This window comes from Carassius auratus, chromosome 2, assembly GCF_003368295.1.
Source record: "Carassius auratus strain Wakin chromosome 2, ASM336829v1, whole genome shotgun sequence".
NCBI lineage: Eukaryota > Metazoa > Chordata > Actinopteri > Cypriniformes > Cyprinidae > Carassius > Carassius auratus.
In genome coordinates this window covers 28,070,917-28,082,892 of record NC_039244.1, presented here as the reverse complement: position 1 = coordinate 28,082,892, position 11,976 = coordinate 28,070,917, and the positions used below count along the sequence as shown (strand labels likewise).

Sequence of the window (11,976 nt, the reverse complement as noted above, 5' to 3'; positions counted from 1 at the left end):
CTCTTTTAAAAGCCCAGTTTTTGGTTTTATGTTGTTAACAAAGAAGCTGTTCTGCTAATTTCAGTTGCTCATAACATTTTGATTTGAGAATAGACTGATCTGAAATCAAACTCCTGACATGTGTCTGTTCTTATCTATGATATAATTTTCTTTTAATAATTCTAATTTCATCTAATTATTAATTTTCTAAGCATTTCTCTTTTTTTAAAGGACCATTTTTTTAAGTATTATAAAGTAATATTATTTATTGATTTACAAATAAGAAACACTCCAGTTAACGAGCAGTGCATATATAATGCTTGAGGAAACGTTTTCCTCTGAATACCGAAGCTTGGTTTTGTTCTCGTTTGTGCAGCTGCTCAATCCTGTGGCATTTCAGACCATCAAAACTGAATCAGAATCTTCTGACTGAGAAGCACAGCAGCTGTACAGCACATCAGGGCATGCATCGCTCCCGTTTTGACAGGGAACTAATTACCTCACGTTTTTATTTATGTTTATACTGAAACCTGATTTGTTAACATTTGTGAGGCTACATTTAATCAGAATCTTTCTCCTGCAGCATGAAGATCTCTGAGCTCTGTGCATGGTTGTGTTACAGCTACCACTAAAGTGCTCAATGATATTACATCTGTGTTAGATAACATAACACTGCGCTGCTATTTTCATTGACCTTGCAAAAGCTTATGACTCTGTGGACCACAATACACTCATCCACAGACTCAGCAGCATTGGTGTCACTGATCACTCTCACAGGGTTCAACGTGTAAGATTTGAAAACCGCTTCTCCCATTCTCTCCCTGTTACCAGGGGTGTCCCCCAAGGCTCCATCCTTGGCCCTACACTTTTCTTAATTTATATTAATAACATTCCCCAGGCAGTTGGTAATTCACTCATTCACTTATATGCTGATGATACAATCCTTTATGCCACAGGTTCTTCCCCTGAGGTTGTTCAAGCTACCCTGCAAGATAACTTTTACCAACTACAGCAGTCTTTTACACATCTCAAACTCTCAATACCTCCAAAACAAAAATAATCAGGTTTTACCGTAAGGGGACTACGCCTCCTCCTGCCCTTCACATCACTATCTGCAAGTCACTGCATATAACTACTTGGGTATCTGGTTGGAAACTTCACTTTCTTTCACCATTCACATATCAAAGCTGCAATCAAAGGTCAAAGCCAAGCTTGGTTTCCTTTACAGAAACCGCTCTTCAGTCACCACCTCTGCCAGACTTGCTCTCATTCAAATGACCATTCTTGGCAGAACCATGACAGAACCCCTCCTTTAAGGAGTGGCTTCCAGACGCTCCTCAAGGGAACATCAAACGCGGGACATGACAGACTGAGACAGAGACAAAAACCAACAAGACATGACAAATAACAACAAAGGCAAACAAGAATACACTACGACAGGGTTAGGGTGACAAAAAAAAAAAAAAAAAAAGGAAGGGGAGGAGGCGGGACAACATCTACTGGACACGGGGAGACAACAGCGGACTTGGAAACAGTTCTCCTAGTCGCCGGTTCGGGGTCAAGGGTCACCGCTGCTGGCTCGGGCACGCCAGCGCTCACCGACTCAGGAGGAGACAGAGTCACAGGACCGGAAGACCCCTTCTTCCTCCTCTTCCTCCTTGGCCACGGTGCAGAGGTCACCGCTGGGTCTGAGACGGGTTGGGGGAGTTCGGTCTCTGGCAGGGCTGACTCCGTCGCTGAGGCCTCTGAAGCAGACTCCCACGAGAACCATCTCCCTCGCTTCTTGGGGAGACTGATGGGTGTGGGAGACGCCTCAGGACTCTGGGAGGGATCTGCCTGTTCCCCCAGTGTGGTAACTGCCAGGAGACGACCCTCCGGGATCACTGGCAGCTGGGTAGGTGGTGGGGACCTCTGCGGCTCCTCCTGGGAGAACTTCTCCCTCAGCCGGGCATAATTGCAAAGGATCCACTCGCCCTCAGGCGAGTATGGGAGGGCAACCCTCTTCTTGTCGGTGGGGGACGACATCCAGCATTGCTGGCGGAACTCCAATTGGGGTTGTGGAGTGGAGGACATCCTGTCTGCTGAGTTCTGGTTTGGTCGGTTCATTCTGTTATGTGGAGAGGTTGGGATGAACTCAGATGCAGACAGGAAGTGCCAACACAGGATTTATTGTACAAAAAGGGGAAAACAAAACCCAAGAGGGAGAAAACAATGACTAGGGTAAAGACTAAATAACTAAACAGGACTGGGCTGACAAGATAAACAAAGACTCAAAACACTAGAACACTAACTACAAATAAACACTCACGGATATACAAAGACTTCTCAAAGGGGTGACAAGGATACACTCTCTCACGAGGCTGACAAGTAGTAACACATATAAGGAGACAATGAACCGACAAAAGACAGAGCACACTAGGGGATCTAAATAGGGGAACTAATTAAGAAACAACAGGTGGCACAGATAAGGCAATCACGACAAGACCAGGATAACAAGGGGGGCGGGGCAAGGGAACGAGACAACACAAGCACATGGCCCATGGTCGGTCATGATCCTGCCTCAAGACTAGAGAAAAGTCAGGACATGAAGGCAGAACCATGACAATTCTACCCATGTTAGACTATGGAGACACTATATATTACAGAGTTGCTTGCAAATCCACTCTTTCAAAACTTGATGCTCTTTATCATTCTGCTATCAGGTTTGCCACAAATGCACCCTTCAATCAATACACACCACTGTGCTCTATATTCATCTGTTAACTGGCCCTCCCTTCACAATCGCCGTTAAATTCACTGGTTCACCTTCATTTACAAGACACTTCTCGGCCACTCACCTCTAGGTCTCCTGCTGCAGCCAAAGCCCGTCACATATAACACCCGGTCCTCACTTCATCTTCAACTAATCATTCCCAAAACTAATTCTGCGTTTGGTCTGCCACTCGTGATTGGAATGCTCTGCAAAACATTCTCAAACTAGTTAAACTAATTCCAATTTCATCCTTCAAAACTAGTGTATCATACTTGTTTACGGACATATGCAGTTGCTTCACTAATTATATGAAGTGAAGCATTTATTATGTAAATACTAACCTGTATGTATTTCTAATGTTCTGTATTTATTTTAGCGGCTACTTCCCTTTCCCTGAGTGGTTATTCCACTTGTCACTGTAATAAGAACCTGTACTTCATGACTTGCCTGTAAAAATAAAGGTTAAAAAAAATCATAAAGAAATCACTAGATGTTATTGTAGTATCAATGACACTCAATATTGTATACTGTAGTGTGGCAATCGTAAGTCTTCTTCAGATTTTTTAAGTGATATTTGGAATTTGTTAAATTGCAATTCAAAGAAAAAATATGTTTTGGTAATGGTGATGATGATACTAAAATATGGTACATAATTCATAAATGTTAATAGGCACTAATTTTATGCTAATACAGACGCTAACAGCAGATGGCGGGAGAGCCGGTGACGTCGTTACACCAATAACCGGAAGAGAACAGGAAAAACAGGAAGAGCGTAATAAGTAATACTAAGTAATATTTCTCCAGTTCTCTAGGGTCTGGACTCTGTTTTCTAGAGTGTTATTATCATTGTTTAGCTCTGGAATATTTCCCGCACAGCGCATTGACTGCGTGGTCACGTGATGTTTGTTATTTTTCTCAGCGCCGCTGAAGATGATTAATCACGACATTTAATCATTAACAGAGACTGAGGCGGCTCTTCATTTGTGTTTCAGACACTAAAATATTGTGATGTGTAGTTTATTGACGCCTCACAGAAGACGAACAGTTTGTGTGTGAAATGCAGCTGCGCGGTCGGGTGTAAAGTCCGTCGTGTCGTCGGTTCGGGTCACTCCGGGTCAGTTTGAGACACACACACCGGCGGAACGATGCTCCTCTCGGCCGCAGGAGGATGAAGAGTCCGCTGCTGCTGCTGTGTTCAGTGTCGGGACTCTGCTGCTGGTGCGTGTATATCATCTGATCAGGTTTATTAAGAATGTTTATGATCATCAGTAGAGTTATGTTTCTTTTCTCTCTGAGCTGTGGTGTGTTTATATGCTGTGTTTATGTAATACGTCAACTAACAGAGTGGCTCTTTCGAAAAGTACTTTGAATAATACCATGACACACTTTAAACGCTATAGTAGATGATTATGGGAGCCATTCAGTGCGTGGTTTAAATCGTGTGTGTGTGTGTGTGTGTGTGAGAGAGAGAGAGACACTCGTGTATCTGTGTTTGATGAACTTTGGATTCACAGACACGAGTAACAGGAAGCACTAAACTTTAGTTTAATATCGTGTCTGTGAATAAGGGTTGGGTTTCTCAATATCAAGTAATTTTAACATTATAGACACCAGCATATTTAATCAGAAATCCCTATTATTAACAGCTTTTGTGTTTTATTGATATAAAGAGAAACACTAATGTACATTCACTGTACTTTGCTTCAGGAGATATAGTCTGTTTTAGGCCCTGTACTGTAAGACTGTTGAGATGATGAATATAAAGCTGCTTCATCCAGTGTCTCTGTGGATGTGTGTGCTTCTCTGTGCAGGTTTCCTCTTCAGCATGGCCATTGTTCAGAGCAGACACACACACACACACTGACCACACGAGCGGTCAGTCACCAGGTCAGACACACGTGTGCTGTTATAATGTTCTTCATGACAGCTGCTGGATTCTCCTCATGTTTATTAGGTGTCTGTGTGTGGTTTTGTTAACAGCCAGTGATTGATGGCAGCGATGAGCAGAACATCTTCATCAGTGATGTGGAGTCTTCCTCACGGATCACAGACATCGTTCCAGTATCTTCTGCCCCTCATGTGTGCGGTCCGTCCGAGTGCGTCTCCTGCCGGTCAGAGTTCATTCAGACTCCTCAGTGCTGTGTATTAGTATTGACAGGTTACTGTACATGGAGACTCGTGCTTGTGACAAGAGTTTTATATTTCTTCAGTAAAGTGTGCTGTGGAGACAGCAGTGATATTACAGCAGATGTTAGGATCATCACAGAGAAAGTTCACCGCTCGTATCTCCACAGCCACTGATGACACACACACGTCAGACTGGTTACACTGGCTCTGCGGCTGGGATTGGGTTAATTAGATTTGTGTGTGTGATGGCCTGACGTGTGCGTGTGTGTGTGTGTGTGTGTGTGTGCGTGTGAGATGGGCTGACCAGTAAAAATGCACAAAGTTTCCTGTGAGGGTTAGGGTTAGGTGTAGGGTTGGTGAAGGGCGATGGAATATACAGTTTGTACAGTATGAAAACCATTACACCTATGGGATGAACACACTTGTGTATGTGTGTGTGTGTTCAGGGATTGTGCAGCTCCAGACTGCGGCGTCACAGATGCGTGTGCAGCTGCATGCGACGCTGCAGAAACCGTGCGCTACGGGCCTCAACTCAGCAGGTAATGAAGACACACTCTTCAGTTCAACACACCTGAGAACACCTGATCACTGCATGAGACGAGTGTAAACGTGACTGTTCTTTTGATGCTTTCATCATGAAAGTTTTCCAGTGGTTCAGGAGAACGTCAGCGTCCGTGAGACGAGAAAACCCTCTAAAGACCAGACCAGGAACAGGACCAGCGCTTCCCACATCCTGAAAGATCAGGTGGTGTTTCCTGTGAGACTCAGCAGTAGATTTATGTGCATTATTTCAGCCGTCCTTGTTGTCAGTGAAAGACCTGCAAAATGAATCTTAAAAACAGATGGAAATTTAAGCAAAAGTCAGCGTATTTCCTTCTAGTCTACATGGTTTCATCAGATATAATCTCTGTGGGATGACCGCCCTGATCTGAATCTGTGTCCTGACCTGTGCAGGACTCCAGTGACCCGTCGGTGCCCTGCAGAGAGCAGGAGATCCCCACCTTCGACGAGTGGACCAAGATCATGCTGGAGGTGGAGAACGAGAAGAGTGAGTTGTGTTCTGACCAGGGCTTTAGTGCCGTCCTGCTCTCGCTCATCTGGTTTCTGTCCATCAGGTCAGATCACACACCTTTCTAACGGCCTTCCTGCTGCCGGGAAGAAGCTCCAGCAGACCTTCACCAACTACGCCTCCGTGGAGTGTGGAGCCAAGATCCTGTCCTCCAACCCCGAGGCCAAGGTTCATCTGCCTGTCTGTCTGAATCCGGTCAATAAGAGAATCCTCTGAAAGCATGATGAATCTGGCTTTATTTCTGTTTTCCAGAGCACTTCAGCTATTCTGATGGAGAACATGGACATGTACATGCTGAACCCCTGCAATAACAAGATCTGGTGAGCTGACCAGACAGTTTTAACAGCAAGAGAAACTGTTCTGTGTGATAACTGTTTTATGTTGCTATGATTGTTTTCTGAAGATGATCTTGTGTCTGTTTGCGATGTGAAATCACTCAAAGTCTGAGACAGACAGCAGCAGGACGTGTGTTGTTCCTCATGCTCCTGTAACAGAGACAGTGATGAGGAGGTCTGTGGTCTTCATCGTCTCTTCACTGTGTTTGTGCAGGTTCATCGTGGAGCTCTGTCAGCCCATTCAGGTCAAGCAGCTGGACATCGCCAACTTTGAGATCTTTTCCTCAAACCCTAAAGACTTCCTGGTCTCCATCAGTGACCGGTCAGCTCTTTCAGCCTCTATTACACACTGCTTCGTTATCTATCAAATTTTTTTTTTATCTTTGAATTTTATAGTTTATATATATATATATATAGTTTTGTAATGCCATTTTTGTAGATTACTATTTTTTTTATCTGTGTTTTGAGTTAAATCTTATCGGTTTTCTAATCGTTATTTAATAATCATGCCAGGCCTGTTGTAGACGCAGCACATCTGTTAGTTTGTGTGTGATGTACTTGTTTGTACTCAGATATCCAAACAAAAAGTGGGTGAAGCTTGGGACGTTTCATGCACGAGATGAACGGATGGTGCAGAGCTTTCCTCTGGATGAGCATCTGTTTGCCAAATACATCAAGGTGAGTGAGCCGGACTGAGACTATGAAGTGTGTGTGTGAGGTCTGTGTGTGAGGTCTGTGTGCGAGGTGTGTGTGCGAGGTCTGTGGAGTCCGTGCTCCTTGTCTCAGCTCTCTCTCTCTCTCTCTCTCTCTCTCCTCTTCTCTTCCCCGATGCATCAGATATTCACCAAGTACATTAAGGTTAGCCCTTCTCTCTTTACTCTGCGTGGATGAATGCTTTGAGTGGTCTGGTATTAGAACACGCTTGATTTGACACATTTGAAAGCACTGTTCTCAAAAGACTGTAATGCCATCCCATGGTTCATAGCAGTAGATCCAGATTGTGTAGGTGCTCGGTTCCTGTAGTTCAGATTGTGACGTGTGAACATGCTCAGCCTGGTTGTGCTTCAGATGCTGATCGTGACGACTGAAGCTGATGTTCAGATGTGTGTGTGTGTGTGTGGTCTGAGCTGCTGCTCTGTTAGACAGAATAATCGAGGTCTTGTCTGGTTCACAGGTGGAGCTGCTGTCACACTTCGGCTCGGAGCATTTCTGTCCTCTCAGTCTGATCAGGTCTGATTAAACCCTCTGCTCTGAACAGACTGCAGCTCTCAGATATTGAGTGACTGTGTGATTGAGAGTAATAGTGATGGGTGTGAACGCTCATGTTTGTGTTTCTGAAGGGTTTTTGGCACTAGTATGATGGAGGAGTATGAGATGAACTCATCAGACAGACAGACGCACATTCAAGATGAGCATGATAACGGTAAGCTCACCGTCTGCAGGAGTCTGCTGTGTGTCTGAGTCTGGAGGTGGTGTCAGAGATGCATCAACAGTGTCATCTCTCTGTCTGGATGTTTAGATCAGCCTCCTGGTTTCATGCCAGTAGATGAGAAATCCTCCAAAAACCTGATCGGATCTGCCAGAGGTCAGTGAGCTCGTCGGTCACAGCTGTGTTAGTGTGTGAGATCCTGAGGACTGATGATGTCCTGTTCTTTCAGATGCTCTTCTCACGATGGTGAACCACATCGCTGCCAGTGTGCTGGGTGCCCCCCCGGAGACCACCGCAGGAGCAGGTCTGACCTCACCTCACCTCACCTCACGTCCTCCTCATGCCACCAGATCATCTGTTGATCAGGAGTGTGTTTCTGTTTCTCAGGAAGCTCTTCCACTGAAGAGATAAACACCACAGAAGAGGTTTTCCCAGCTGGATCGATCCACTCCGGCTTCAGGAAGGATCTGTGAGTTCACCAGACAGGGAATCATGCTTTGCATCACATTTAGTGATGTTATTTTCAGTATTTGTCTCTGAAGTGGCACCTTTCATGTTTTCCTGTAGTGGTTCATTCTGGGAATCTTTCTACAGGAAAGCCATTCAGACAGAGCGAGTGCTGATTAATGTTTGCCATTGTGTTTTTATTTTTATTTGAATCAGTAAAGTTGCCAACAGTATAATAATAATAATTATAATAATAAAAAAAAATTAACATTTTATTTATAGCCACCTTTCGCCGCTCAAGGTCACCTTACAATCTTATCACAAATATCATCCTAGAACACTTCAATACTAACAACATTACACTACTATAATATACAAGCAGACACTGGAGGATGAACTCGGTGCTTGCAGTCATAAACCAGTCGTTTGAATTCTAGTTTTACCTTGTATTTTGCATTTGGAGAGTGTAAATATTGGAGCCTAGTGAATATAACTTCACATGATGTTAATACACAGCAGCAGCAGCTGATCCTCGGAGCCCGGCGTGTCTCTGGACGTCCGGCGCTGCAGGATTGACCTGTACATGTCGCACCGCTAACACTGTGTTCTCCGTTCAGGCCGGTGACCGATGATCCGCTTGATGTGGTCAGGGTCACAGAAACCTCCAGCATTACTGAAGCGACACACACCCCGTCCCTCACTGACGCCGAGCACTCATACACACACCCCAGGTCTGAAGAAGAGCAGATCGTCACACTGCTGCCCGACGCGGAGGAGGAACCGGATCGGTCCTCTGGGAGAACCCCAGACGTGTCTGAAGCAGATCAGCTGAATGTAAACACAGTGTCCTCTGGATCACACAGAGACCGGCTCCAGGAGCACCTTCTGCAGCGCTGCTCCTCTCCAGACTTCATCCAGAAGAGGAAGCTGAACTCACGATCTCACGCTGCTCCAGCCGTCGTGACCCCGTCTACACCCACAGACTCCGAGCAGCTGACCAGTCCTGTCCTCCACACCCGAGTCCTGCTGGACACAGAGGAGCTCGCTCCCAGTCTGACCTCAGATCTGCTCAGGCTGGTGTCAGCTGACTCTCTGTCCTCCAGAGCGACGCAGCCCATCGAGCTGATGTGTCCGTCCGCCTCCGAGTGCCGTACGGCTCCTCAGCAGAGCACTGATGGTGTGAGAGAGTCCAGCCAGAAGCCCGTTCCTCAGACGCTCTCGGACGTCCTGACCACGTCTGCTGCACACAGAGATCAGGCATCTGTCTCGTCACAGCAACACAGCCTTGAAGATGAGATCTCAACTCCTGCTGTCTCCGTGAACACAGCAGACGAGTCTCCGCTCTCTCCCGTGTCCGCTCTTGTGGATGAACCAGCGGTCAGCGGTGATTCAGACCGGTCAGCAGGCTCCAAAAGCAAGGAACACTTCTATGATGAGAGCAGCGCTCATATTGAGCAGATCTACATGGAAGCGCAGAACTCCAGCGACGCGCCGGCACACGGCTCCAGTCAGAAAGAGTCTGTTTTCATGAGGCTCAACAATCGCATCAAAGTGCTGGAGATGAACATGTCTCTCAGCGGACGCTACCTGGAGCAGCTGAGCCAGAGGTGCGTCTGGGGTGAGGTGTACTGTTCCTGGGACATGAGGTTTGGCTCATTTACACTTTTTAGTGAATCTGCTTGTGTTTCATGGGTCCAGATACAGAAAGCAGGTGGAGGAGATGCAGAAAGCCTTTAACAAAACCATCCTCAAGCTTCAGAACACCTCCAGAATGGCCGAGGAGCAGGTCAGAGATGTCTAGAGTCAGGACTGACTCGTTAGTTCCTCGTGTTGAGAGTGTTTAGACATGATGAGGTCAGTGTGTCTGTGCTGGTGTTGTGGTTTCAGGATCAGAGACAGACGGACTCCATCCAGGCTCTGCAGGCTCAGCTGGAGAACATGACACAGCTCGTCCTCCGTCTGTCGGTCAGCGTGAGTCATCTGCAGCACCAGGTGATCACTTCATCATCATCATGATCATCATCACACCAGCAGCAGCAATCACAGACTCTGACAATATCAGAGCACTTCCCTAACTGAATATTCCCAGCTCTCAGCTGATAACACATTGGCTGCTGAGAGACTGTGCAGCTCTGTTCAGAAACTGAATGAATGAGACGCGCGTGATGCTGATGCTGTGTTCTGCAGGTGTCGGACAGGCAGAGCTACATCCTGCTGTGTCTGCTTCTCTGTGTTCTTCTGGGGCTGCTGATCTGTGTGAGCTACCGTCAGATATCAGAGAGTCCTGCGGTCGATTCACAGAGATCCTGCGGTCCGGACAGGTCAGGAGATGACCGCTTCAGTATAGCAGCTGTGTGTGTGATGTGTGGCTGAAAGAGCATGTGATGATGATGATGTTGTGTTTCCAGAGATCCGTCTGATGATGAACATGTGCTGCTGAGACGCAGAGCCTCTGATCCGCCGTCTCTCTCGTCCCTGCAGACGCCTGACGGTGAGTTCATGATGGATTCAGATAGTGATGGGATCTAACCTCCTCAGATCATGTGCTGCTTAGAGATCAGACACGCGTTGTTCTTGCCTGGGATGTAAAACTCTGGCTGTTGTTGCTCTTTATTTCAGGCTCAGGAGAAAACAGCCTGAAGCAGTGGGAAGATTTTCAAGTTAGTAGAAAAGTACGACAGGTGTTTCATGGATGCATTGTTGTATACTTTGGTTTTTAGGTGTAATAAACCTGGAAAAGTGCAACATCTTTACAGTCAGATTCTGTTTCTTTCAGAAGAAGCACAACGTGAAGCTCAGCACAGGCCTAGAGATGCTGGCCGCTCCATCGCTCGCTGACAGGATTCCCCAGACCACCATCGGTCCTCTGGGTTTGGAGACGGGCCCTGGTCCGGACGGCAGGGATGTGATGTCCGACGGCAGCTCTGAAGGCTCCTCGCAGGCCGATGACACTCTGTTCTGTGGAATCTCCACATGTGCTCGTCTGTGTGAGGTGTTACCGGCTCCGAAACACTGGACGCAGAGTAGATCCCAGCATCAGCACAGCTCCAGACGCTCCCAACATCACCATCAGCGTCCGCAGCGCAGCGGCCCACCGCCGGGGCCAGGACCCACACACCACCGCCTCTGACACGCTGAGGACTGAACCACGGCGACCCTGAGACACTGAGGACTGAACCACGGCGACCCTGAGACACTGAGGACTGAAGTGAAGCGACTCTGAGACACTGAGGACTGAACCACGGCGACTCTGAGACACTGAGGACTGAAGTGAAGTGATTGCGTTACACTGGAGAGTGAACACACTGGACACTGATCCTGCACAGACCAGTCAAACCTGTTCAGCACTGAGGCTTGTGCAGTTGCGATTGCTTTGTATTTTTTTAATTATGTGCTACAAATTTTCAGACAATCATAAATAAAGCATAAATAATCAGTGTTTCTTTGATTTTGTTATTTATAGTGTTTTCTGACTCAATTCAAACCTATTTGACTTGCAGTGTAATGGACAGAATATGATATTATCATACACATAAAATCACATTTATATCACAGTAAACAATAGGTCACATGTAATATAATATTTTTATATCACAAAACACAAATATATTGTTGCATTAAAGCAAAGGTCCAGGATAATTTGGCTGAATGAAGCCTAAATAATCATTCAGTCTAAGAAAGCTAAGTCCCAGAGACTCGACCTGCTCTGGAGAGAGAGCTGCAGATCTGAGGATCGAGGCTGTCCTGAAGCACTCGAACACCCAACTAATGTGTCCTCTTCCTTCTGTGCGTTTCATCTCCGAAAACTTTGATCACAGGCTAAAGGTAAAAAAAAAAA

General features: G+C 46.3%; 1 protein-coding gene across 6 annotated transcripts; it reads left to right on the top strand.

Moving 5' to 3' along the window:
* Positions 1 to 3,476: 3,476 nt before the first annotated feature.
* On the top strand, positions 3,477 to 11,577 carry LOC113039091 (SUN domain-containing ossification factor). Of its 6 annotated transcripts, XM_026196996.1 has the most exons (24): positions 3,477 to 3,949; positions 4,543 to 4,618; positions 4,712 to 4,842; positions 5,305 to 5,397; positions 5,501 to 5,603; positions 5,813 to 5,906; positions 5,974 to 6,095; positions 6,180 to 6,247; positions 6,477 to 6,584; positions 6,835 to 6,940; positions 7,100 to 7,120; positions 7,437 to 7,492; positions 7,603 to 7,685; positions 7,782 to 7,847; positions 7,921 to 7,995; positions 8,079 to 8,160; positions 8,756 to 9,745; positions 9,837 to 9,924; positions 10,026 to 10,130; positions 10,326 to 10,459; positions 10,547 to 10,629; positions 10,758 to 10,810; positions 10,915 to 11,277; positions 11,402 to 11,577. In XM_026196996.1, the coding sequence occupies exons 1-23, from the start codon at positions 3,900 to 3,902 to the stop codon at positions 11,266 to 11,268; spliced, it is 3,141 nt and encodes a 1,046-aa protein (XP_026052781.1). In that variant the 5' UTR covers positions 3,477 to 3,899; the 3' UTR covers positions 11,269 to 11,277; positions 11,402 to 11,577. The 6 variants fall into 6 exon arrangements, with proteins under 6 accessions (XP_026052781.1, XP_026052802.1, XP_026052797.1 ...); XM_026197017.1 differs by having other exon boundaries at positions 10,758 to 10,798; positions 10,918 to 11,577; XM_026197012.1 differs by having other exon boundaries at positions 10,758 to 10,798; positions 10,915 to 11,577.
* Positions 11,578 to 11,976: the final 399 nt, after the last annotated feature.

Coding starts and splice junctions, on each gene's coding strand:
- LOC113039091 (XM_026196996.1), top strand. CDS start 3,900: ATGAAGAGTCCGCTGCTGCTGCTGTGTTCAGTGTCGGGACTCTGCTGC. Junction 8,161..8,755: donor TCCGGCTTCAGGAAGGATCT/GTGAGTTCACCA, acceptor TTCTCCGTTCAG/GCCGGTGACCGATGATCCGC. Junction 10,131..10,325: donor TGAGTCATCTGCAGCACCAG/GTGATCACTTCA, acceptor TGTGTTCTGCAG/GTGTCGGACAGGCAGAGCTA.